Source organism: Symphodus melops (genome assembly GCF_947650265.1).
Source record: "Symphodus melops genome assembly, chromosome: 6".
NCBI classification, from domain to species: domain Eukaryota; kingdom Metazoa; phylum Chordata; class Actinopteri; order Labriformes; family Labridae; genus Symphodus; species Symphodus melops.
The window spans coordinates 9,282,441-9,308,443 of NC_136696.1; the positions used below are offsets into that span (position 1 = coordinate 9,282,441).

General features: G+C 41.0%; 1 protein-coding gene across 1 annotated transcript; it reads left to right on the forward strand.

Moving 5' to 3' along the window:
- Nucleotides 1-5,656: 5,656 nt before the first annotated feature.
- Nucleotides 5,657-21,315, forward strand: chst6 (carbohydrate sulfotransferase 6). Its single transcript, XM_079346229.1, has 2 exons — nt 5,657-5,895; nt 19,351-21,315. The coding sequence occupies exon 2, from the start codon at nt 19,442-19,444 to the stop codon at nt 20,636-20,638; it is 1,197 nt and encodes a 398-aa protein (XP_079202355.1). The 5' UTR covers nt 5,657-5,895; nt 19,351-19,441; the 3' UTR covers nt 20,639-21,315.
- The last annotated feature ends 4,688 nt before the right edge of the window (nt 21,316-26,003 follow it).

Consider the following 26,003-nt stretch of genomic DNA (forward strand, 5'->3'; position numbering starts at 1 on the left):
TTCGTTCGTGTTTTTATTTCTTTTATTTTAAACTTCTTCTCCTCCGGGGGGGTCAAAATGGGTTTCTTTTTTAACAGCCCTCCTTTTAATAACTTCAACGATAATTTAACACAGGAAAAAAAAATCAAGAAGGTCAGACCTTGAAATTATTAACCCTAACGTACTTAAGTCATTTATTAACCCTTTAGCTATTTTAATGTGACTGAATGAGCACTGACGACAGTCAGTCAACTCACCTGAATAACAACCAAACAAATAATTGACAGAACATAGAAAAGCTTGTGCTTGACATTATTTCAGGGTTATGAAATTGACTAAGTGCTTTATTGACTTTGACTTAAAACACAGCTGAGCTACTTCTTCTAAAACCTGCTATGCTTTGTTCGGTGACTGAAGAGAGAAACCTGCTTTTATTCAGGGACAGTTTAATATGCAGTCCTCGAGTCACAGTAATGTTTCTCATTTTCTTCCTGATTCACTGCCCCAGGAGATGCTTGTTTTCATGTTCATGATTGGTTTGTGTTTGTGTGTGTGTGTGTGTGTGTGTAAGACTCTGGACCAGTACCACTGAATTACCTCATTTCGGCCAGTCAGTCTGCCAGTTTGGTTGGGGTCATACAGTTTAGTAAAAGCCACACCCTGTTGCCCAACTCATTCCTTAATATGTTCCTCTACTCATAAAAACTTTAAAAAGTGTTTCAATCACAACAGAAGGAATAGAGGGAAACATTGTGGCTGGTTTGTTGATCATATCTGGTACTTTAATGGCTTCGAAGTGATCGAAAATATAAATCACTATGAACAATAGTTTCTATTTTGATTAGAGCTGTGTTAATTAGCTTGCTTTCTACTTACACCACAAGTATGAAGTCTACATGGACTTCATACTTGTGGTGTAAAGTAGATGTGGATGTGCTATAAAGTAGGAAAAACAAGCGAGATTCAAAGACCAGGCTTTCTAATAACAGCAGGAGTTTTTCATGTTAACATCAACGTGCTGATACAGTCATGATGCTAACCTAATTAACTTACAGTGTCAGCGCTATCAAGCTGATGCTAAGCATGTATGGTGTCATGTTCCTTATACTGTATTACTATTTGAATGCTGACATGTAAGTGATGAAGACAGCTTTGGTCTGTACAATGAAGCAGGATTTGCAGGTAGTAAAACACTAAAGGGGTTCTCTCAGATTTTCAATTTGATGTTGGTTTACTTTTTATCACTGCAGTGGAGCAAGTTGTGTTTGAAATAGCTATACTGTTTACTGAATGACCACAAATCAGTTCTCTAGATCCTGAGGCTTGTTGAGCAGAAAGATAGCTATATACACAGTAAAGTGTACATCTGTAGTTAAAAGTTATGTATGTAAATCACTTTGAATTGTGTTTTGGTTAATACGCTCCTGCCCGGTGCCTCAGGTCAGCTGACCAGCTGCTCCTGGAGGTACCGAGGTGTAAGCGGAAGCTCAGAGGGGATAGGGCTTTTTCTTCTGCCGGTCCCAAACTCTGGAACGACCTCCCTCTGCATATAAGACACGCCCCCTCACTGTCCATTTTTAAAACTCATCTTAAAACACATTTTTATTCTTTGGCTTTTAACCCAGCATGAGACTCTGTTCTTGTTTTAGTGTTTTATTGTTTTTATTGTTTTAACCCTGTTAGTATTTTACTTATGTTTTATGTTTGTGCTCTTCATGGATGTACAGCACTTTGTCACAGCCATGGCTGTTTAAAGCGCTTTATAAATAAAGTTGAGTTGAGTTGAGTTGAGTTAATGTTAAATGACCTTGAGCTTGTACAACACTTTCTGTGTTGTACTTTTCTCATCTTCTGACCACTAAAAGCGCTTCTACACTGCATGTCACACCTACCTATTCACACACTAGTGGAACAGGTTGCTATATTGAAACCATCAAAAGTAACACACTCATGCACCACAGGTGTCTTGCCAAGGACATGTTGTTGCGGGAGCTGGGGATCGAACCCTCTACCAACTGAGCCACAGCTCAGTAAATGGGGCTGCTGTGACTCAGTGGCAGAGATAATTAGCTCTCAACAGGAAGGTCCCGGATTCAATCCCCAGCTCCTGCAATCACATCTTGATGTGTCCATGGGCAAACAGCTGTGTCAGGGGAGTTGTTATACAAGTCCATTTACAATTTGTGTCTTAAACAGATTGGGTTTCAACCAACAGAATGAGAATACAACTGAACAATACGTTGATAACTGAGTGGCCAATAATACAGTTTCACTTATGCACTATAGTGACAGGGCAAACATGGGCCTATGTTTCGTCTGAACTTTTAAATTCACACTGTTGCTGATATTCCTTTATGTCATATAGCCTTCAGCCTGGAATATGTGATAAATTTAGTTTTTGCCATAAGTTTTAAATGCATTGATAGCAGTTGTTTAAGTTTGTAAGACCAATTGTGCATAACTCTTAACCCTCATGAAATCATCATCTAATGAAAAAAAAATCAGCATTTAGATCGATTTTATTTTGTTCCAGGCTGTAAAGATGTTTATTATATAAATAATAATAAAGTATATTTCTTCAGATAAAATGGTGTGTGTGCATCTTGTGGGATTTTTGGAGCCAGCCCCAAGTGGACACTGAAGGACCTGCAGTTTTTTGCACTTCCGCATTGGCTTCCATTTTTCAACGCTGGGCGTTGCCGAAAGATGATGAATTAAGGAGGTAAAATAGGTGAAAACAAACAAATCATATGACAAAATCATTAATAGGCTTATTGGTGTAGAACTTGTGCCAGTCCACTATGCGAAATCAAAACACTTAAGGGGATAAACAAAATCACCATGACTGATTTATTGGCATCACAATAGTCTGTAAAAATATACAGCTTCTATACAGCATATAAACGCTGATACATTTAACGTTAAACGGACCAGAAGACATTGCCACCAAGATCCCTCTCCATTATTGATCAGATATTTAAACTCTATACTCTGAATCTTAATTGCTTAATGTCTGTCCATTAATGCAGCATGCAATACTGAAGCTAATAGGCAATACTCTTCGTTTCTTACTGTTAATACAAACAATAGAACAGGAGAACGATAGTACTAGAAACATAATCAATCAATCTTTATTTGTATAGCGTCAATTCATAACAGGTGTTATCTCGAGACACTTTGCAAAAGCAGGTAAAGGACCTCACTGTTTGTCTGTTAACATTAACGAAAGAGCAGGTAACAAGACCATGCTCATCGTTATGTTTACAAAAAGCAGGTAAAGGACCTTACTGATGGCTATATTACAAGAGCCCAGCTTAATCCGTCATAGCGTGGCAAGAAAAAACTTCCTTTTAACAGGCAGAAATCTTCAGCAGACCCGGGCTCATGACGGAACAGCCATCTGCTAAACTGTGCTGGGCTTGAAAATGGGATGGGGGAGATGGGACAAGATGCAGAAAGAAGAATAGGATAGGATAGGTTTTTTTTGGGGGGGGGGGTTGGGCAGGCCATCCTCGTGGGGGGGGGGGGGGGTTGTTTGGGCATGCCATCCTCACCAACAGTCCCAAGGAACCTAAGAGAGCTCAGAGAGCTCAGAGAGCTCAGGAGCTCCCAGAAAAAAGGAGAGGTTAGAATATAAAGATAGTGACAAGCAGTAATAAGATATGAAAGCTGGGAGAGAAAGAGGGAGAGAGAGATAAGAGATCCTTGTGCCAGTTCCCCCGGTAGTCTAGGCCTATAGCAGCATAACTATGAGCTGGTCCTAAGCCAGCCCTAACTATAAGATTTATCAAAAAGAAAAGTTTTAAGTCTATTCTTAAAAGTACCTAGTGTGTCTGCCTCCCGGACTCCGACTGGTAGACGATTCCAAAGGAGCGGTGCCTGATAACTAAAGGCTCTACCTCCCATAGTACTTTTAGAGACTATAGGCACCACGAGCAGGCCTGCATTCTGGGAACGTAATGTTCTTGATGGATAGTACGGTACAATTAACTCTTTAAGATAGAATGGTGCCTGACCGTTTAGAGTTTTGTAGGTGAGCAGAAGGATTTTAAATTCTATTCTAGATTTTATAGGGAGCCAATGGAGAGAAGCCAATACAGGAGTAATGTGGTCCCTTTTCCTCGTTCTAGTCAGAACACGAGCTGCAGCGTTTTGGACGACTTGAAGGGTCTTTAGAGATCTACCATAGCACCCTGATAAAATAGAATTACAGAAATTCAATCTGGAGGTAACAAATGCATGAACTAATTTTTCAGCATCATTTTGTGACAGGATCTGCCTGATCTTAGAGATATTACGAAGGTGAAAATAGGCTGTCCTTGAACATAAATATTCATTAAAAAAGAGATGAAGCAATAAGTACAAGACAGTGTTGAAGAAATACGTCTTTGTACCGAGCTTTGTTCTTAGAAATTAGCTTTGTATAACAGTGCTGAGAATCATACCATCACACACATGCTGTTTAAGAGGCTGTGACGTCTACTGTTCAAATAACAAGAGTATTGTTTTTTTTTCTCTTTCACCTATTATGACTGTTTGAAACTGATTCCACATTAGTGCTTTGGGGCAAATTCAGCCCTGCCCCCTCTCCTCCCCAGTTTTCAAAACTGGTGACAAAGGACTCTGGATATGACGGCGCAAAACAGATGGAAAGGATCTGACTCTTTCTCATACAGGAACCAGGTGCATCCTTTCCCCTGTTTTTTTGTATTTTTTCTTATCTGGATACAACTTGTATTCAATCGCCAAGTAGAGCAAACCCTATAGGTCGGATTTGACTTAGCCTTATTCCTCATGTTGCACCCACTAAACCTGCATTGTTGGAAACACAGAACTTTTAAATTGAATCAACCCAAATTAGTTTTTAACAGTACGACAGACATAAGGATGAGCTCCCTTTCAATGCAATGACAAGCTAACCTAGAAATAGATCTAAAAACAAGTAATCAAAAAAGAATTCTTTATTTTTATAGAGGGTAAAAAAGTTATGAGTGACTTTTTTTGTTTTGTTGTTTACTCTCAGGGATCTTTAAACCTAAACCAGTATGCTGGAGCAACCTTAATTTATTGGAGAACACTTCCTTAGCCAAAAGTTATATTAGTCTTCTTGTGTTGGAAAGGAGACCTTAATACTGTGGTCTGCAGCACCCTGAAAACTATACTATAAGCTAAAGGAGCATATTAAGGCAAAGCACAGGCTTATGTGTTTTTTTGTTATTAATTTAACTAGGCCTATAACCATAGACAAAATAATGATGCAGCATCGATGTGACAACATTATCATGGATTGATAATATATATTAAAGGGGACATATTGTGAAAAATCCACTTTTACAGTGTTTTTGAACTTCTATTTGGGTAACAAGAGTGTTTATCGACCCACAAAATTTGAAATAAATCCATCCAGACCTTTGGTTGTGGTCTGCCTTAGTCTTACCACAGAGACATAGGCTCAGTTTCAAATTTGTGACATCATAAGTTGGATTCTGGTAAGAAAATGAGAAGTGTATGGTATATCTAAACATTTACTCATTTGACTTGTTTACCCCTGAATAAAGCGGGTGTAACAAACTTCATCTCACAAAATGATGCAGGTGCTGCTGGTCACTGTTGTCTGGCTCAGGTCCCCGCCTGCCTGGTTCTCTCCCCCCACCCACCACCGACCCCCTCTATCTCTGACCAGCAGCAGCAGCAGCCCCGCCCAGACGTCTGCCAGTCAGCACAGCACAGCCTCTGGCCACGTCTCAAAACACGCTTTGTGCACAAGCGGACGGTGGAAGAAGTATCCAAGCAGCTGCTGGCCGACACGGAGGGGAGGAGAGGAGAGAGTAGAGCACCACAGGGTGTTCGCACAGAGAGTGCACTTCGCACCGGCTTCGTTTACATGCACAACGACATACGACAACGCTGAAGAAGGTAAGGCTTTACTTAATCACTTTGGGAAAATACGCTGCATACCTCATTTTCTCTCCTCTTGAGTCAGGACCTTTCTTTTCTGTTCACCTTGGTGATTCATGTTGCTTGTTTCCGTGGGACCGGAGGGGGAAAGAGCTTGCTGGCGCACTTTTTGGAACAGCTTTATAATGTCGCCCGTTTTATCATCAAACTACTGACAAATGGAGATTGTTATGTGGCTAAACACTAGGCTACAGATACTATATAATCTAGATCCAAAGTTCATATAGCCTGCCTATTAATATTTGGCCCCAATGTGGACACAGGGGGCACCATGACTACCCCTGTTTAGTTTGGGTTTTGTAGGCTACAGCCAACCAGATCCAGGTTATTCTCTCATTTTTGACACAAGGCAACAATAATGTTCTTGAAATGTTCAGGAAAATACTTTGAGATCTGTGCTTACCAAAGCAACCCAAAGCAATTTGTGGCATCCATGTTTAAGGTTACAGTGACTTAAAAAAGACCTTGATGAATTGGATAGAAAAGGTCATTGAGGTCATGTAAGTTGCTCTTATCTTTGGAAAAAAAAGATACAAACTTCAGTTTAACAATAATTAATTTGTTGAAATGCATTGCTGTTACTTTTTTTTATTTTAACCTTCATAAAATTAAAGGGTAGCACAGTGTTACTATGTCTATACTATATATTCCACTGAAATTCAACAATTAACAGCAATAGACCAAAAGAGTAGCTACTATACTATTGAAATCAACATATAGGCTCATTGCATGGTTGCTTTTTGGATGACCACTGCACTATGACAGTTAATATGTTGCCCTTGTAGTTGCCTCCATCTATCAAATTGAATTGATTCATAATCAGGTAAGATGGAGATTAGATTTACTTGTGCAACATTGTATTTTATAGATATTTATTTTTCTCATGTTTAGAGGATATACATTATTTGATTCAATGCTAATTTAATTTGTACTTTGCATACAATTGCAATTGTTTTAAGTCAAAGGGATACTTCACCCATTTGCATGAAGCTGTGTATCATTAGAAACATGGTAGCAGTGTTGAATGGTTGTGAGTCCAACCCTCATTTTGCCCTGAGACGAGAACAATTTGTTTTTCTTTGCCTGGAAGTTTTCTTCATGTGATGCAATATGCATCACACGAAGAAAACTTTCAAGCAAAGAAAAACGTATTTTTCTCGTCTCAGGGCAAAATGAGGGTTGGATTCACGACCATTCACAACTACCATGTTTCTAATGATACACATATCTTTTTTTTTTATCTGCTGAGAGTTGTGAATAAATCGGTCTGTCCCTACAGGTGCTCGTCTGAAGGACACAGTCCGAGGTACAGGGAAAACTTTGCTCAACAGGAGATCACTTTAAATAATGTTCCAGTTACGTTTGACGATATGTTTAGCATGTGTACTTGAAGCAGCAACAAAGAAATGGAGACAGAGAAATTTGCTTGCTTCTGTTTTTTACCCTGAAGAATGGGATTATCCTCAGTGCTCTGTTGTCTCACCCTAGGTTAGTCACCTCTGTCTAAGAACCCGTGCGTCAAGGCCTCAGCCTGTTCAACAAATTCATTTAAATCAGTTACAGCCATAACAGTATTTTTCGATAATGAAGGCTGTCCATATTGTGCTGTGCTTGTGCATGAACTGTACTGTGCCAAAGCACACATCTTCCACATAAATGAGGAAAACATTTTTTAGATTCATGTCTGGGCTTTTTGTGCCTTTATTGTAGGGAAAGTATAGTGGATAAAGTTAGAAAACAGAGTTGGGAATGGGGGTCAGATTGAATTGGAACCCAGGCGCACACAATGGCGTCCCAAGTTAATTTATTTAGATTTTTATCACAACTGAAGTCAGGATATATTTCCGATAGAACAGGACAGCTGTTCTTAAAGGAAATGCATGAACTCCAAGATCCCTTGAAAAGTTTGTGTTGATGTAACTTGGTTACATTATCTCGCATCCTTAAACCATTTTAGCACTTCCAGGGAGTTGATGACAAGAAGACAAGTTGATACTTTCAGAAACTGTTGAAATAGTTTGTGTACTCGAGGTTTCTTCTGATTAAAGTGGATTTGGGTCTAGTTTTCTCGTATTTCCAACAGTTAGCTGTGGTGATCTTCAATGTGCCAGTTTACTTGCTGTAGTCTCCTGTTGATAAGACGCAGTTCTGTGGAAGTGACTGGAAGCTTGATCTTAGCTTTGAAACTAGCTGGTAGTTGAAACTGTACCTTGTTTTTCTTTTCTTTTTTTACTTTAACTTGATAGTTTTTTTCTCTCTGAAAAGTATCCTGGAGTGTTAGTCTTCATTATTGTTGTAGCTAATATTGCAACTTTTCAACTTTGTTTTAAACAGGCACTACAACACTACAAATTAAATAATGTAACTTAGTGCATCTTTCTTGCTGCCAACAGTTTTGGTTATGCAAACAATATTTCTCTCTCTCTCGCTCCCTCTCCTTTATGTGTCTACTGTTTTTGACTACTTAAATATCACACGGCACATTTTTGTGACTTACATTATTTGAATTGATATGTTTGTTTGACTCATCTGTGCAGCTCGCACTCTGACCGTGGCAGGTAAATATCAACAGAAACTGAAAGTAGTAACATGATTTTCAGATCAGTCATTTTCTGAAAGTTAGCAGTGAGTGAAAGAGTGTGAATTAGATTTTATGGTTGGCAGCAGAGGGTTGTGACAGATCATGCTGAATGTCTGGAGGTAATGGCTGTTAAAGGAAAACGCAAACCAATCTGGTAAGTCGCCTATTGCCTTGTTCAGGAAATGTGCATTAATACTGCTATTGTCACTAAAGTATAATTATCCGTTCAGCAGATACTCGTTCATAGCAGTATACATCTAAGGCTGAGTACAACACAAACCATCAATATCACTAAGAAACAAGCAGACTGGATTGGAGAGAATAGCAGATCATAGGCAATGCACAGGGTACGAACAATGACATTTTATGTTCATTTTTTTATCATCAACAACATTGTCAATGTCATCATCAATATTCTAATCAGTATCAGGTGAATCCTTAATATCATCATCATAAATAGCATTGATAATATAAATGGTAAATGAGGATCAGGTCATTAAACAGAAGAAAGCTATTTTTCCACAAAGGCAGATTTGACAGCACTGAGTTATGTTATCTCGTGTTTACCTTACAAACTTACAAATCAACACACTAGTTTCAGCTTTTACATGTGAGATGCACAGAACTCCATCAGTACAACGACCTTATTTCGTTTAGGATTTCTGTCTATATCAGAGGGTAGGTTTTCCTGTTTTAACTTCTCCTGTCTACCCTCATGTGGCTTGTTTTCCTTGTGTGTTATCTTAATGTTTCCTAGTTTAGTCTTTATAGTTTCCTGTTTTTATTTTGGGAAGTTTCTTTGTTCTCGTGTGTATTGTTAAATTCTCGAGTTCTCTGTGTCTTTAGTTTTTTATTTATTTATTTATTTTTTATGTTGTAGTTCTTGTCCTCAGTGTGTCTTGTCTTGTTTTCATTCCTGCCTCTGTGTTTCCCTTCTGTTGTTATTTTATCATCAAAATAGTTTTTATGACTTTTTGGTGAAATATTTATTCGCCCTGTGGCAGTTAGCCCTCTGTCTGACATGGACTCACCAAAGAATATCTACCCACATTTGGCGCTTGGTGGGTGTTACTTTTGGACGCCTGTTAATGTGATCAGAGTATTGATGAGAACCTTGACATGTCTGTCAACACTTGACCTCATCCCGGGAAAGAAGAACAAAATACTCCCATGCCTTAGACCTTGGTCTTTTAATCCCTCTTCTCTCCATATAATCTATATAGGGCTAGACCTACAATATAATCTATATCAATTATTCTAATATATTTACATATATGGGTCCAGTTTCTATTTTTCCCCGTTTGTGATACATATACCATCATCAACCCGTCACTGCAGACAAGGACAACCAATCACTCTCCAACATTGATGCTAATGAATCAACAGAGGTCAGTGGCCCTGATCATGTCCTGGAGCTGTGAAGTCTGTGCCCTTCAACTGGCAGGTGGAGTCAACCAAATCGTTGACCTGTCCCCCTTCTCTTTCAAATCCATACATTCCCCCCCATCCTCGCCACCCAATTACCCTCAACCCCTTAACCCCCAGATCTTTCAGGGCGCACTCACATGAGCAAAGTTGTCCTGTACTGTTCTTAACACAATTGCCCCCCCTCCCCATTCCCCTGCTGGCCGGCTGTCAGTACTCCAGGACAAAGTGGACACAACAAGTGTGGCAAGGCATAAAACAAATCACAAACTTTAAGGTGAAGCATAATCAATTTGTTGTACAAAGAAATGACAGTATTCTGTAATTCCCCTCCCTCCCCTCCAAGTTAGAGCGCCATTTCTTGTCCAAACGCTGCTGATTGAGCTGTGTGAATAATTTATAATAAACCAGGGACATACCATGATAGAAAATACAGACAGTTTCATGTTAAATGCGCATTTCTCATATTATTCTTTGCGTTTTCATTATAGTTAAGAAAGCATTATTGGCATTGCTATCTCCTTTTGTTTGTTCATAAAAAGAAGAATTCGAGCCAATCCTGCTTCATTGAATATCCTCCTGGAGTTTTACAAATTAGTCAAAAATATTTGTCAGTTGACAAAATATTTTGTAATTACAGTAACAACTTAACAAAATAACTTTAATAGTGCAAACGGTACAAATCAAACATTTAAATGTCTTTCAATATGTAAGGTGAATGATAACGCATTATATGGGCAATCAAGCAGTGTGAGGGCCTCTGTGCCATCACAGCCAACATCTCCTGAAACATAGTGTTTGTTTGCTGTTACCGATGCTCCTCCATCCCCCTCTGTGTCCTCATCCACTGGCTGATCACTTTCATCTCTTGGCTACGTTGGCTTTGTTCTGCCTGCACAAAGTGCTCATGCTGGTTTTTTTTGGCACATTAAGAAAGGCCTCCATCATGTTGCTTTGTGTCCTCTTCCTGCTCACAGATGGTCTTCACAGTCAACTGTTGGTACTGGTAGGAATAAGGATGCTAGTGCATGTAGCTGTACTAACATTTGATAGAGTCCACCTCAGGCTGTACCGCATCACTGGATTTGGTATCCTCCGCGTCCGTCAAAACAAAGTTAGGAAATCATTGTTAAGACCGATACAAACGTGACGCTAAAACAACAAATAATTACACAGTTTTATACAATTTGCAGATCTGGAAAATTTTCGATGCAGGCTTGTGAGGTTTATAAATAGAAGTAGTAGTTGCTAAGCTAGAATGCTGCTTCTGACATGCAAATACTTAATATATATGAATACAAAATATAATGGAATTGAAGAAGTTATATATGAACCACATAAATGGCTAATTCTGAAGAGAAAACGTCAATTTCCCCTGAAAGGTGACCCGTTTGCAGTCCTGCAGCACAGGTTCGACATGAGCTGAAGCTAGCATATGCTAGTAAGGTTACTCAACGCTCAATTGGATTCCAGGTCCATTGTCCCAGAGCTTACACGACTCCAAAACGGTTCGCTGGCCGCTAGGTTTAAGGCAGACGATTTGCCAGACTGCGTCATACCATTGGAATTTTCCCTTTTCTTCCCTGGAGGAGCCTGATTTTCGGAGTGCCTCTTGACTCGCATATTGGATACGCAGCTTCTTTACTTTATTACAACACTGAATTGTTGTTTTATAGAAGCCAGGGCAGTGAAGACCAAAGACCTCAGAGTTTCTGTGCGTTTTACTCTGGATATTAGACTTTGCCCAAATTTCGAGTAATAACTCCATCTCCACATCACACCAATGTGAACCTTTGGCCACCATTCTTTGAAAAGATTGTTGATTAGGAGTGGTTCAAGTGATATTTTCCTGATTTGGGGTTTATTTCTGTCAATATTTCTGGTGCTGATTGTTGTTGAAACTTTCTCGTGCTTAGTTTGCTGAGAGATGCAAGATGGCGCCAGGGTGCGTGGCCTGCCATCTGTCTCTCCCAGTGCTGTGTGTGTTTATGCTGTTTGTCTCACTTTTTGCTCTGGATGTCGACTCAGTACTGGTGTATGATCGCCAAACACTGCTGGATCTTCAACTTTTTGCTGAACATCTGTTAAAATCTGATCACAGGGGACGTGAAACCCTGCCCCCGTTCCTGGCAAGGGTCCCGACTCACCTTTGCCGCGCCCCGGTTCCTCCTCCGCGGCAAAAGCGCCCCCGCCGTAGGGGAAGGCGCAGCGGTCAGCAGGTGATGCTGAAGGCCCACCGGGCACATTTTCCTATGCCCTATCGGACTGAATTTGGAGCGGCGCCCAGCCTCTCTATTTCCTGGTGCTCACCGGACCCTGTCAACACCTGGCCGATACCTGTTGTCGGCTCGAAAGATGTCTTCCAGCTCCACAGTCCCCGCGCTCGTCGTCCCCGCTGGCGTGGAGTGAATCACCACAACTTGCATCCTCTGTGTCGGGCTCCCAGGACAGTTACCGCATCGATCCTGCCGGTTCCTGCCAGGATTGGCCTGGTGAATGCTAGATCACTAGTGAACAAGACTTTCATCTTAAATGATTTCTTCACATCCCGAAGATTGGATTTTCTCTGTGTGACTGAGACGTGGCTGAGTGTTGGTGAGTCCAGCTCTTTCGCGGAGCTTGTGCCGGATGATTGCTGTTATCTTAACTCCCCGCGGACATCAAGCCGTGGAGGAGGAATAGCGACTGTCTATAAGAGTGATTATAAATGTAAGCAGATATTGCTGTCATCCTCTTCCTCCAGCTTTGAATTGAGTGTATTTGAGCTGGGTCGCTCTCATACAACGCTGTGTGCCGTGGTGTATCGGCCTCCCAAGTACAATAAGGATTTTTTAACTGACTTTTCTGATTTCTTGGCTGAAATCATGCCAAAATATGACCGTGTTCTTATTGTTGGGGATTTTAACGTGCATGTGTGTTGTGTGTTGTTTAAGGATTTCTTAAACCTCATTGACTTTTTTAATCTTGTGCAGTCTGTGTCTGGTCCCACACAAGAACACGGACACACTCTTGATCTTGTTTTATCTCATGGTCTGCCTGTTTTTAACTTTGAGATTTGTGATGCAGTATTTTCTGATCATATGCCTGTATTATTTGAGGATGCTATTGCAACACGGTTAAAACTCCCGCTGCTCCTCGGCGCTGTCGTATTATTAACCCTTCCACTGCTGTTCAGTTTTCTACCGCATTTAATCAGAACTGTGTCATGCCAGAGTATCTGTGTAATTCGGAAGAGCTTAGCTCTTGGTTTCACTCCACCTGCCAAACTTGTTCTAAAACAGTTTGAGCCTGTGACTTTGACTTCCTTACAGGAGATTGTTGGTCAGTTGAAACTCTCAGGTTCCCCAAATGATGCTCTTCCTCCTAGGCTACTTAAAGAAGTTTTCCCCACTGTAGGACCATCTGTTACTGCAGTCATTAATAGCAGTCTGTCCTCAGGTGTTGTCCCTGAACTGTTTAAACATGCAGTCGTACAACCTCTGATTAAAAAAACCTGGCCTGGATCCTGCAGTTCTTGTTAACTTTAGGCCGATCTCCAAACTGCCTTTTCTTTCTAAAAAAGGTAGTTCACGTTCAATTGATGGCATTTCTGGAGGAGCATAATATTTTAGAGGTTTTCCAATCCGATTTTAAATCCCTGCACAGCACCGAATCAGCTCTTATCAGAGTTTTTAATGATGTCTTTTTAGCTACAGACTCCGGTGACTGTGTTAACCTTGTTCTTTTAGACTTGACTGCTGCTTTTGACACTGTGGATCACGAGATCCTGATCTCTCGTTTGGAGAATTGGGTGGGCATCAGGGGCACAGCACTGGATTGGTTTAGGTCATACTTGTCTGATCGAACCTTCTGTGTCAGCCTTGGTGACTCTTCTTCCTCCTCTGCTCCTCTCTCGTGTGGAGTCCCACAGGGCTCAGTTCTTGGCCCTCTCCTTTTCTCTCTCTATCTGCTCCCACTTGGTTCAATACTCAGAAAACATGGCATTTCTTTCCATTGTTATGCAGATGACAGTCAGATTTATGTTCCACTTAAAAAGAACAGTGAATACTCTCTTTGAGTATTATTCGAGTGTCTTGAGGACATAAAAGCCTGGATGGCTCTTAATTTTTTAAATTTGAATGATAATAAAACAGAAGTGATGGTTTTTGATGGTACCTCCATTTTAAAATTATTTTGGTTTTTTTAAATCCCTCAATGGTCTTGCCCCGCCCTACCTCTCTTAGCTTCTACACTCTTACACACCCACCCGCACCCTCAGGTCAGGCTGATCAGCTGCTCCTGAGGGTGCCCAAAACTAAACGCAAGCTCAGAGGGGACCGTGCGTTTTCTGTTGCGGCTCCTAAACTATGGAACGAACTACCTCAGCCCCTTAAACAGGCCTCTTCTCTGTCTGTTTTTAATGACAGAGATGGCCTAAATAGTTGTTTTAAGTCTCTTCAATTCTGTAACAAAAACATGATCCTAAAAATTAATATCTCCTGTTGCAGTCTACTGTTGCTTTAAACCACCTTTTCCAGATAGTTTCCTATCTATCCGAACTATAATTTCCTATCTATCATTTTAATTTTCTCCTGCTTAGCAAACTGTTGCACAATCAGTCATGGTCGAGATTTCAAGGAAATACAAAGTTGCTTGAAACCACCGTCATTTCTTTGGATCCAGTCCCTGTGCCAGTGACACATCCAGGAAGAGAAGTAATATGTGGCAACTCATTAGAAAAAATGAACTGTGTGCTCTTAAGTCTGATGTCTGTTCCCTAGAGGAGTGACCCTAGAGGAATTCTGACGTAATGTCCACCCTACCGTCTTTGCAGGCTCGCCTCCTCAAAGCTCAATGTGAAGAGTGTTCTGGTGCGATACCTCACGCATTTCTGTCAAGTTCTTATACAAGTTATCTTTTCACATTTATTTTGGTATTTTGCTTTTGGATATAGACTTAGACTGAACTTTATTGATCCTTTTGGGATGACTCCCTCAGGGAAATGTAGGTTCCCAACAGCATATACAATAAATATATGCTGGATATAGAGACTACTGTATTGTCAGACAGGCTCACTTTGAAGACTGGGTAATGACAATCACATTGTTTTTAGGATCTAAGAAAAAATACATTTTGTTTATATTAGTTAAAAAATGTGAAACCCTTGTTAATACAATAAGTAAACATGAAGACATTGTGACACTGCTGTTTTTGTGTTTACGTGCACATAGTGTTACAGACTGTGTGAGGTCTGAGTCATCTCTCTGTCCCTGAAAGCACCTTAATGACTGACCTATTGTTATAACATATGAGGAATCTAAAGTAAGTCCAAATAAAAGAAAGAATGAAAACGTGATAGCATGTGTCGTATATGTGAGGTATAGTTGTTCTGAATGACAATCGAGCGTGAATGTTAAGAAAAGAAGGATGAGAGAGGAGGTAGGATCTGTCATGATCTGCTTGTATACTTTTGTATCCCGAGGCGTGGAGGGTGAGCAGCTCAGGTCAGGACTTGTTCAAAAAGCTCGACAGATGGATGTGCAAATATCGTCCTGTCAAGAATGATCTGTCTGTATGTGAATGAATTCATTTAGAAGCTAGTAGACCACCGAGGGGTGTGGTGGGTGTCCCTTCTATAAAGTCAGAGTCTAAAAGAATTTCTCATTCAGTCACTGGTTGAATCTCCGCCCATGATTGCCTCAATATTTCCACCCAACTTCTCCAAACTGTTTTAAGTTGCTTTGCAGTGACTTAATTTGAACTGAGGAAAAAAAATCTTGAAACCAGCAAAAAAGCTTTATGACAGCATGCTGAATATTCAATTAGAGTATCAAACAGACCATAAAGACTGATAATTCCCATGTGTAATGTCTCTTGGACACATACTTAATCGCCTCAATATCAACATGGTGCACATATGGAAGGCAGACTTTTGGCCTTCTTCAGAAACTTAAGTTCCAGCTTATTCCACTCTATCAACAGGTGATAAAGTTAAGTTAAAGCAGAGGTGTTAATCCCCAGCAGCACAGGGAGATATTTTTAGTTTGACATTAGTAGTTTAAAGTTAAGCCATGGGTATCAAGCATGCTACATCATGTGTGCCACATTAGTACCTGATCAGCCTGTGCAGAGCTCCTTAAAAATTGTGCTTTTATTGGTATTTTTGTGACGTTCGTGGATTCATAAATAGACAAACACACAGTCTGATGTTGAGTTATTAAGCGTTTACTTTCTCTTAGCACTATAAAGCCCTGTTTCCACCAAGTGGTCCAGGTCAGTTCGGTTCGGTACAGAAGCCTTTTATTTGCGTTTCCACTGTCAAAAGTTGGTAATGGTACTAAAATAAGGGATCTGTACCGTCCCACTTTTTGGTACCCTTCTGTTGGGGTGCCAAGGGTCCCGATCTGGCCCTAAAGGGTTCCTTTTATTTACTGTCTCATGCTTCTTCGTTGAACTTAAATTAATAACTGGATACACTATATTGGCCTGCTGAGGATGTCTATCTCCATCTTCAAGCTTGTACAAAAGATACATATCTGGTTCTTCTGATGTATCTCTTTCTATGGGTCTTTATACTCTGCAACAAGATGAGCCAGCTGAATTTGCAGCCAAAATGCTGTCAAAACATTTGTTCACAATATTTGATGCAGCCTCCATTGTTCTTGAGCAGAAAAAGGGGCAAAAAAGCTGCAGAGAAGAACTTAAATCCCCAGATGACTCATGTGCTGAGTTGGACTCGACTGCTAGAGAAACTCTTTGTTTAATGACATATAGAAAGTGATTTGCCCTGGAAATTTTACTTGACCAATTACAGATGTGGTCGATTCTCCTTACAAACACAGAAGTCCTCCATGATTATTACAAATGATCAAAAGTATCCAGGTAATACTGATTTCATGCATAGAGAGTGTGAAGGAGCTCAGCTCAGTGAGAAAGGTGACAGAATCAGCTCACTGCAGTCAGGTGTGTGTCACTGATTAGCTTTCATTAGACTCAGGTGTGGGGAGCTTTTATATACACTCAACAAAAATATAAACGCAACACTTTTGTTTTTGCTCCCATTTGTCATGAGATGGACTCAAAGATCTAAAATTCATTCCAGATACACAATATTACCATTTCTCTCAAACATTGTTCATAAATCTGTCTAAATGTGTGATAGTGAGCACTTTTGCTTTGCTGAGACAATCCATCCCACCTCACAGGTGTGCCACATCAAGATGCTCATCAGACACCATGATTAGTGCATAGGTGTACCTTAGACTGTCCACAATAAAAGGCCACCCTGAAATGTGCAGTTTTTGCTTTATTGAGGGTCTGGGGACTCAGAACCAGTCAGTATCTGGTGTGACCACCATTTGCCTCATGCAGTGCAACACATCTTCTTCGCATAGAGTTTATCAGATTGTCAATTGTGGCCTGTGGAATGTTGGTCCACTCCTCTTCAATGGCTGTGCGAAGTTGCTGGATATTAGTGGGAACTGGTACGCGCTGTCGTATACGCCGGTCAAGCACATCCCAAACATGCTCAATGGGTGACATGTCCGGTGAGTATGCTGGCCATGCAAGAACTGGGACATTTTCAGCTTCCAAGAATTGTGTACAGATCCTTGCAACATGGGGCCGTGCATTATCTTGCTGAAACATGAGGTGATGTTCATGGATGTATGGCACAACAATGGGCCTCAGGATCTCATCACGGTATCTCTGTGCATTCAAAATGCCATCAATAAAATGCACCTGTGTTCTTCGTCCATAACAGATGCCTGCCCATACCATAACCCCACCACCACCATGGGCCACTCGATCCACAACATTGACATCAGCAAAGCGCTCACCCACACGACGCCACACACGCTGTCTGCCATCTGCCCTGAACAATGTAAACCGAGATTCATCCGTGAAGAGAACACCTCTCCAACGTGCCAGACGCCATCGAATGTGAGCATTTGCCCACTCAAGTCTGTTACGGCGACGATCTGGAGTCAGGTTAAGACCCCGATGAGGACGACGAGCATGCAGTTGAGCTTCCCTGAGACGGTTTCTGACAGTTTGTGCAGAAATTCTTTGGTTATGCAAACCAATTGTTTCAGCAGCTGTCTGAGTAGCTGGTCTCAGACGATCTTGGAGGTGAACCTGCTGGATGTGGAGGTCCTGGGCTGGTGTGGTTACACGTGGTCTGCGGTTGTGAGGCCGGTTGGATGTACTGCCATATTCTCTGAAACGCCTTTGGAGACGGCTTATGGTGGAGAAATGAACATTCAATGCCCGAGCAACAGATCTGGTTGACATTCCTGCTGTCAGCATGCCAATTGCACGCTCCCTCAATGCTTGCGCCATCTGTGGCATTTTGCTGTGAGACAAAACTGCACATTTCAGAGTGGCCTTTTATTGTGGGCAGTATAAGGTACACCTGTGCACTAATCATGGTGTCTGATGAGCATCTTGATGTGGCACACCTGTGAGGTGGGATGGATTGTCTCAGCAAAGCAAAAGTGCTCACTATCACACATTTAGACAGATTTATGAACAATGTTTGAGAGAAATGGTAATATTGTGTATCTGGAATGAATTTTAGATCTTTGAGTCCATCTCATGACAAATGGGAGCAAAAACAAAAGTGTTGCGTTTATATTTTTGTTGAGTATATGTGCTCTGCAGCGCTCTGCGCTGACTCATCTCACCTTCAGAGGTAGTGCAAGGTTCTCCCTCCCTGTGGTTTCTCTAGTTGTCTGTGTGTGTATATAAACACCATCAAGAAATATTCATTGTATGAGACTTCTTTTGCCAGTCTCCTATAGTACAACTTGGGGTGCTTTGTTGTTCCTTCCTTCCTTGTTAACTGTTAAGGTCTTTTCTGGGAGGATGTCTTAAATGCAAAGTGCAGACACAATCTGATAGTAGTCAGCCCCTACTATCCGTCCTGTATATTGTTAATACCTAATATGCAGTAGACACACAGTAAGCAGATATCTCTTATGTTCAGTATACTGAAGTGGACATAAAGAAATGCATACTGAATGACCACGAGAGTTCAGTCTTCTGAAACTCTCTACTGAAACACTGCTTACTGAGCTGTGGCTTTTAGGAAAGGGCCTTGGTCTTCTGCACAATTTTGGTCTTGAGTCAGCTGCTTGGATTGGTTTCCTATCTTGCGGTCCCGCTTCCCCCGCCTCCTGATAGAACGTAAACTTCATCAAAAGAACAGTTTAAGCATACCTGGTGGATTAAAGCAAACTACAGTGTGACACCTGAATCAGTCATGTAATGCAAAGTAATCATTTGGTTATCCAACCATGCAGGATGGGAAAATATTTAGATGTTTTGATCTGTCAATGAAAGTAAAGACAAATGTCTCCATGTTTGTTCAATTGTTTTTAATTGGGGTTTTTTTCTCCCTCTCTTTGTCTCTTTCTTCATCACTCCAGTTCTCCAATGTCACCCCTTTCCTGTCTTCTATGCAGCATAAAGAATAAGAAGGAGATCTTCACATTATACTGACAGGGATTCAGAGCCATCATGCCGCGCTGCAAAGTGAACCTCAGCACCATGATTTTCCTGGTGATCCTGCAGGGGGCAGCCGTGGTGCTCTTCTGCGGCTGGTACATGGAGCTCAGTCCCTGCGGCACTGCGCCCTCAAATGGCAAAGTTCACGTTCTTCTGCTTTCATCATGGCGATCGGGCTCGTCTTTCCTTGGTCAGGTGTTCAGCCAACACCCATCCGTGTACTACCTTATGGAGCCCGCTTGGCATGTGTGGACCAGACTACAGAAACCGGGTGCACGGTTGCTTCGGATGGCCGTAAGAGATTTGTTACGGAGCGTATTCCAGTGTGACCTCTCTGTGATGGAGGCCTATCTGCCAGAGAATCACAATGTGTCCACCTTGTTCATGTGGTCTCACAGTCGCGCCCTGTGCTCGCCGCCGGCCTGTCCTCTCACGCCTCGTAACGAGTTCAGCAACCAGACTTGGTGCAAGCAGGTGTGTGACACTCGGGGCCTCCAATGGGCGCAGGACGCTTGTGGCACTTACAGCCATGTGGTGTTAAAAGAAGTGAGATTTTTTGAGCTGGAATCCCTCTACCCACTCTTGCAGGACCCAAACCTGGATCTCCGCATCATCCACCTGGTCCGAGACCCCAGGGCTGTTTTGAAGTCTAGAGAAGAGGCAGCGAAAGCCCTCATGAGAGACAATGCTGTTGTGTTAGAGCAAAGAACCATACCAGCAGCGGAGGTGCAGTATCAAGTCATGCAGGAGATCTGCCGCAGCCACGTGCGTATCAACGAGAGAGCCATCCTAAAGCCCCCTCCTTTTCTTGAAGGTCGTTACAAAATGGTCCGTTATGAAGATGTCGCCCGCAATCCACTTAAGGAGATAAATTCCATTTATGAGTTTGTAGGTCTGGAGATGACTAAAGAGTTGGAGGAGTGGATCTTTCGTGTGACACACGGTAAAGGCAAAGGCACCAAGAAAGAGGCTTTCAAAATTACATCAAGAAATGCTGCTGATGTCTCCCAGGCGTGGCGCAGCATACTCCCGCACAACAAAGTCAAACGAATCCAGGAAGTGTGTAAAGGAGCCATGTCACTGCTCGGGTACAGAACAGTTTACAGCGAAAAAGAACAGAAGAGCCTGGACATAGACCTTCTTGTGCCACAAGAACCATACCAGTTCAGCTGGTTGCCACCTAAAACAGAGCATCCAGGAACCAGTTAGGAAAAAAAAAAAGGATGAAAATGATATTAACACCAAGAGACAATCTATGAGAGACGTCCTTCTTCTTCACGAGTGTGGAGTGTCGTAGAACACTGGCGTAATGTTCTATAGAGTTGTGAGAAATATGAGGCCTAACCTGATTCAGGTTTTCGTCAGTCAAATCTGATTCACCGGTTGATTATGAAGCTTTGAGTATGGTTTCCTTTCTCATGTTTCCACTTGTTAGCTAGTTGACATTTAAGGCAGGGTCGCTAGTTTTTCTCCAGATACGCTTTTTAAGATTTTGGTTGAATTGTCTTTATGTCCTGACTGTAATTAATAATGTATGTCCTCTGAAAAAGAAACGAAAAAAATCAGTCATCTGTAGGAATTGTAAAAAGTTCAACCTATGTCGGCACTCGACCACGTTTTATTAAACCAATCAAGCCTCTCTACCCAATGCATGCACAAGCCCACACTCGAAGCATGAGCTGAAATCCACTTCTGGACCAATGACGCTCGTGCATGTAAGTGAGGGGCGGGGCTTTTGAGGGAGCACATCGGGGAGGAGATGCTACTTTAAACTTCATGCTTGTTTTGACCTACCCTGCCTTTAATCTCACTGTTCGTCACGGACTGACTGCTGGAACTTCAAACATTTCCAGATGACTTCCTTTTAAAGACTTTTCTTTTACATCGGTGTAATTCACCCACAGTGGGGATTTTGTTTGTTTTCTAGCTATAGCAGCAGCGTAGATTTTTGTATTCTGTCTTTTTCTGGTTGTTAGCAGCAGAGGAATTTTATTTAAAAAAAAGGAGAACAATGAGCAGGATGATTCAGCTTGATTCTGGTCAACCCTCATGAATGAACGGATTCTAACCTTCCAGCTGAGAGGTTGATCATCTGCATGAAAAAAAGATATGGAGACACTTATTTCAAATATAAGATAAAGATAAAAAGGTCAATATCTCTACTATAGCATTGTGTTGCAGACTCTGTTGCTTTGTGGCCACACATTTGCGAATAGTTTGGTGTCATGTCACAACGATAAACCTGTTAAATAGCTTTCTGTTTTGTTTGCACATCCCACTGAGCACACATTCAAAACACACGTATTCGAAGTAAACATTCACTTCATTCGATGCCCATTTTTCTAAGCTGGGTACCTTTCTAGTATCACTTAAAGACTTGATGCATGGCATTGTCATCTGTTGTCCACATTTTAGTGGATCTTTACGGTTTGTTCTAGTCCACACTACATCTTGAACCACCTCAACAAATCCAGAGTCCCTGGTCCAGGAGTGCAGCTGTTTGTCAGTTGGGGACATTTCCCATACACATGGACTATGTAGATGGGTTGAGAGATAGTCTGGTACTATGGAGACATAAATCAAGTGCATTAAGATTTTTAAAGAGCCAAATTGATTTCTGATTATAGTAATATTTCAGATTCTTTGACTGCTTTGTGTTTCTCCAACGATTCATAATACTGTTATTCATGGTACCTTCGGAGCCGTCTTAACACTTTTTTTAATGTTTTTATATGACATGGTTTCAGCTCAGAGGACTTCAGCACTTCACTAGTAATCAGATTCCTGATGGCTGATACTGCTGGCTTGAATTTAGTCCACTCAGCAGTTCAGATGGACATGATATGATAAACTCCTCTGTATTTCCAGTGCGTTGCTTTATCCATCTAAACGCATGTTTAAGACAAACCATTTAGTATGCTTTTTTTTTTTTTTTTTTTTTTACAAATGATGGTAAACTTAGTTTTTCAGTGTAATCTTACTTTTCTTTTGTATCTTGGACAGATTATGTCGTATATAGAACCAAACAAACCGCTGGAGGAGATGCATCTGGATTAGCTCCGCAGGAAACTCAAAACAGGTCCTCACATGGACAAAACCACGGATTCAGAGCAGCTGGTATGAGGAAAACGGGACTTCAGCAAAAGCAACATAAAGTTAGTTGACTATACATAAATATAACACATTCACAAGGATTCAGGGTGTTAGGGTGTAACATACGCAGCTCACAGTGAAGGCTTGGCTGGGTTTTTTTTTTTTTTGCTTTGTTTAAAAAAAAAAAAACTTACATAGCATTTCTGCACAGCTTATTTGTAAGATAATCAGTGAACAGCTGCTGAGACAGATTGCATTAAAAAGACAAATACAAGACTATGCCTAAGAATAAGTATAGCTGGAGATGAGCATCTGTTTCTGTTCTGTGTGTCTGCTGGATGCATATGGAGCTGGGGGAACAGAGTACACTGTGTTCTCTCAGCTGGTGTGTAAAATGTGTGAGTATGTGTGTGTGGCATATTCTTTTCTTTTTTTAAAGAGAGAAGCAGGAATGTATTACTGATTTAATGGTAGATGGAGTGTTACATGATGCAAGTTTTCAAAGAGTTGTCTCTGATTTCATGAGGTGCATAAACTATGACCATGTGTCCCTTTGCAATGTGAAAGATTTGATTTGTGTTCTGTTGAACCGCACGTCGGTCTTCTCTGTTGTTTGAGTTTAAAGAGTTGACGGTGTAAGAGAGGGTTTAGCTCACTGACCTGAGTGTTTGTATTTATCTGAAAATCCGAAAAGAAAACAACAAAAAAAACTACTTGGTACTAATGGAAGCAATAAATGTTTACTTACAACATTTGCCTGTCCTGATTGGGTTTCTTTTAACTGAGAGTTGTGTGGATCCTTTACATCCGGACAAAAAGATGCTCAGGACCTTTCCAGCTGTTCATGATTATGTTTGTGCTCCATCTGCTGGCTGGGTAAGCTATACCAAACCGTATGAAATAGAATTGAAACTCTGTGGGTTCAATCGGTTTGTCTCTCCAATTTACTTTCAAGATCAACTTTACTTTAACCCCGTGAAAATTTCCCGAGGTTAAGGAAAGGTGTTAGGAGAATTCATAAAAGACTTCATCACATTAAAAAGAAATCACATTATTTTGAAAATCCAACCTCATTCCCCCGAGGAGACATAATAATAGGCAACGTTTTCAGAAACGTTGACTACAAAAAGTAGTATCTAAAAATCCTTTCCCTGTGCCTTCTTACCGGTAGCCTAATCCTCATGACCACGAGGTGTGAATGGAAATATAAGGTAGGCTATATAAGGACTACAGGCTCTGTATGTGGGGCACACAGCTCGGTCATCCGCTCCATAATGTGCTGCTTGGACTCATGTGTAACTTTTGTCCTCCGTCCATTGTTACTGCAGTGGTAGATACAAGGAATGTGCCCACCGCCAACAATAGTTGCCACTCATTCAAAGAAAGAAGAGCACAGAATGGAAGGAATAAATGCAGAGCCTGTTCATGTGAGACTTGATGAACATGATGTGTATAAAAACACAAAGATACATTTGTACACAAATGAATGAACTGTAATGTTCATGGCTATTTCCCATGTGATCCATCTCGTGGTCAGACATTTTAATGGTGAACAAAAGTATAAATTGTAGCAGCTCCTGGTTGTTTACTGAGCTTGAATATTAAAGAGGGATGTAAATGATAGGAGAAATACCTGTCATGTTGTCTGGTGTTTATCTTTGTGTTGTGAGGGCCGGAGGGTGAGCAGCTCATGTCAGGACTTGTTCAATAAGCTCAACAGATTAAAGTATGCTTGAAGAGTTTCTGTCTGTCAGCGATGAGCTTACAGGCCTCCCACCAGAAACTTCCCCCCACAGTGTTTCTTCCTTTTATCTATTTTTACTGACAGATCACTGAGATGTGTGGATGGTGTCCCTACCCCTAATCCAACTCTAAAGAAAAAATGTGTTGCTGTAATGTGTTGATGTTTCCTTTTGAACTGTGTGCAAAAAGGTTTAAAAGATGAAGTGAAAAAAAAATCCAGTCCAACCCATTTTTTAAAAGCTTTATAAATTAATCCAAAACCAAACTTTCAAAATAAAGTTCAAGAATAAACTAGCTAAGTAACAAAAGCAACAACAAATATAATACATGACTCTCATTAATTGGTACAGAGCTTACATCTGATATTGTTCCATGTTGTCAATGAATCTTCAATTACTATACATGTTAAATGTTATTCTTGAATATGTGTACCTATAATAATCACTTTTTCATTTCCACACTGCAGCTGTAAAGTACATATACCTTTGTTGCGTAGTTCATGTTCATGAGACGAGAGAAAGATGTGTTTTGACTGTAATTCACAGTGTGAATAAATTCTCTGAGCTTCTATGGAATCTAGGAATCTGTTGGGTTTTTTTGTTTCGTTTCTCTCCTGAGTCCGTTTTTGTATTTTCAAATATCTGTTGTGTTAAGTTGCTACTGTTTAAAACACTCAATATCCTGATGTAACAAAGACCTTCCAACCTAGGATAGCTGAGTTCATGGGGACTTTTAGTGAAGAATTTGTTAGAAGTAAATTGTGTTTGTCATGTCAGCAAAGCAGTGGAAGTCCAAGTTGAAACTGCGTATGATGTGGCCAGGGGGGGAGAGGTAGCAGATGAAGAGCAGGGGACCGAGAACAAAGCCTTGGGGTACCCCCTGAGTGACGGAGGAAACGACGGAGGTGAGGCCTTAGAGGGAAATGAAGTGCTTGCGGTCAGTAAGGTATAAGGTGAGCCAGTCCAGAGCGGTGCCCTTAACACCCAGCTGCCGGAGTCTTGTGAGGAGGATGGTGTGGTCGACTGTGTCGAAGGCCCCACTGAGGTCAAGGAGCAGGAGGATGTTGCTATCCCAGTGTTTACCTGTTAGGACCGATGTTGTCCATACTGGACATGTCAGTATGGCAAAATAATAAAATAATAAACAATAAAGTTGACCATAATTTTGAAATAAACACTGTTTTATGAATGAAAGTAACCTTGTTACTACTGTATCTCCCACTGCTCGGGCGCATAATACCAAATAAATCACAAGATCAACCGCTGCACATCTTGCACCCACACACTCTTCCTCTTTCTGGCGACTTGGAAGTAAAGGACAAAAGTAGCTTCCACCCTTGAAGGACAATGAATGGTAGCTTTATAAACCTTCTCTAAAGGTGCACAATGGGACAGCGCCCATTAAGTGTCCATTTTAGGTGGATAAATAAAGAAGAGCGCGTGGGTGCTTGACATACATAAAATGTGCAGCGTGTAATATGGCATCCCCAGGTATGATTCATTTGGTGTAATGCTTGACATAAGGAAGATGGTCATAAAGTAACAGGTTCAATGAAATGAAATAACCCCGGAAAACTCAGCTCCACATAAATCTGATATGTAAGACCATGGAAAGAAGGAATCCTGAACTTGAAAAAGATGGAGCAGATTCCTATAAAGTTCTCTCATCCAGCAGCCGTCCTCACATCCTGAAAAAAAAAGTAGACAAACTTTTAATATGAAATGGCTTTTTTTTCCAG

Coding starts and splice junctions, on each gene's coding strand:
- chst6 (XM_079346229.1), top strand. CDS start 19,442: ATGCCGCGCTGCAAAGTGAACCTCAGCACCATGATTTTCCTGGTGATC.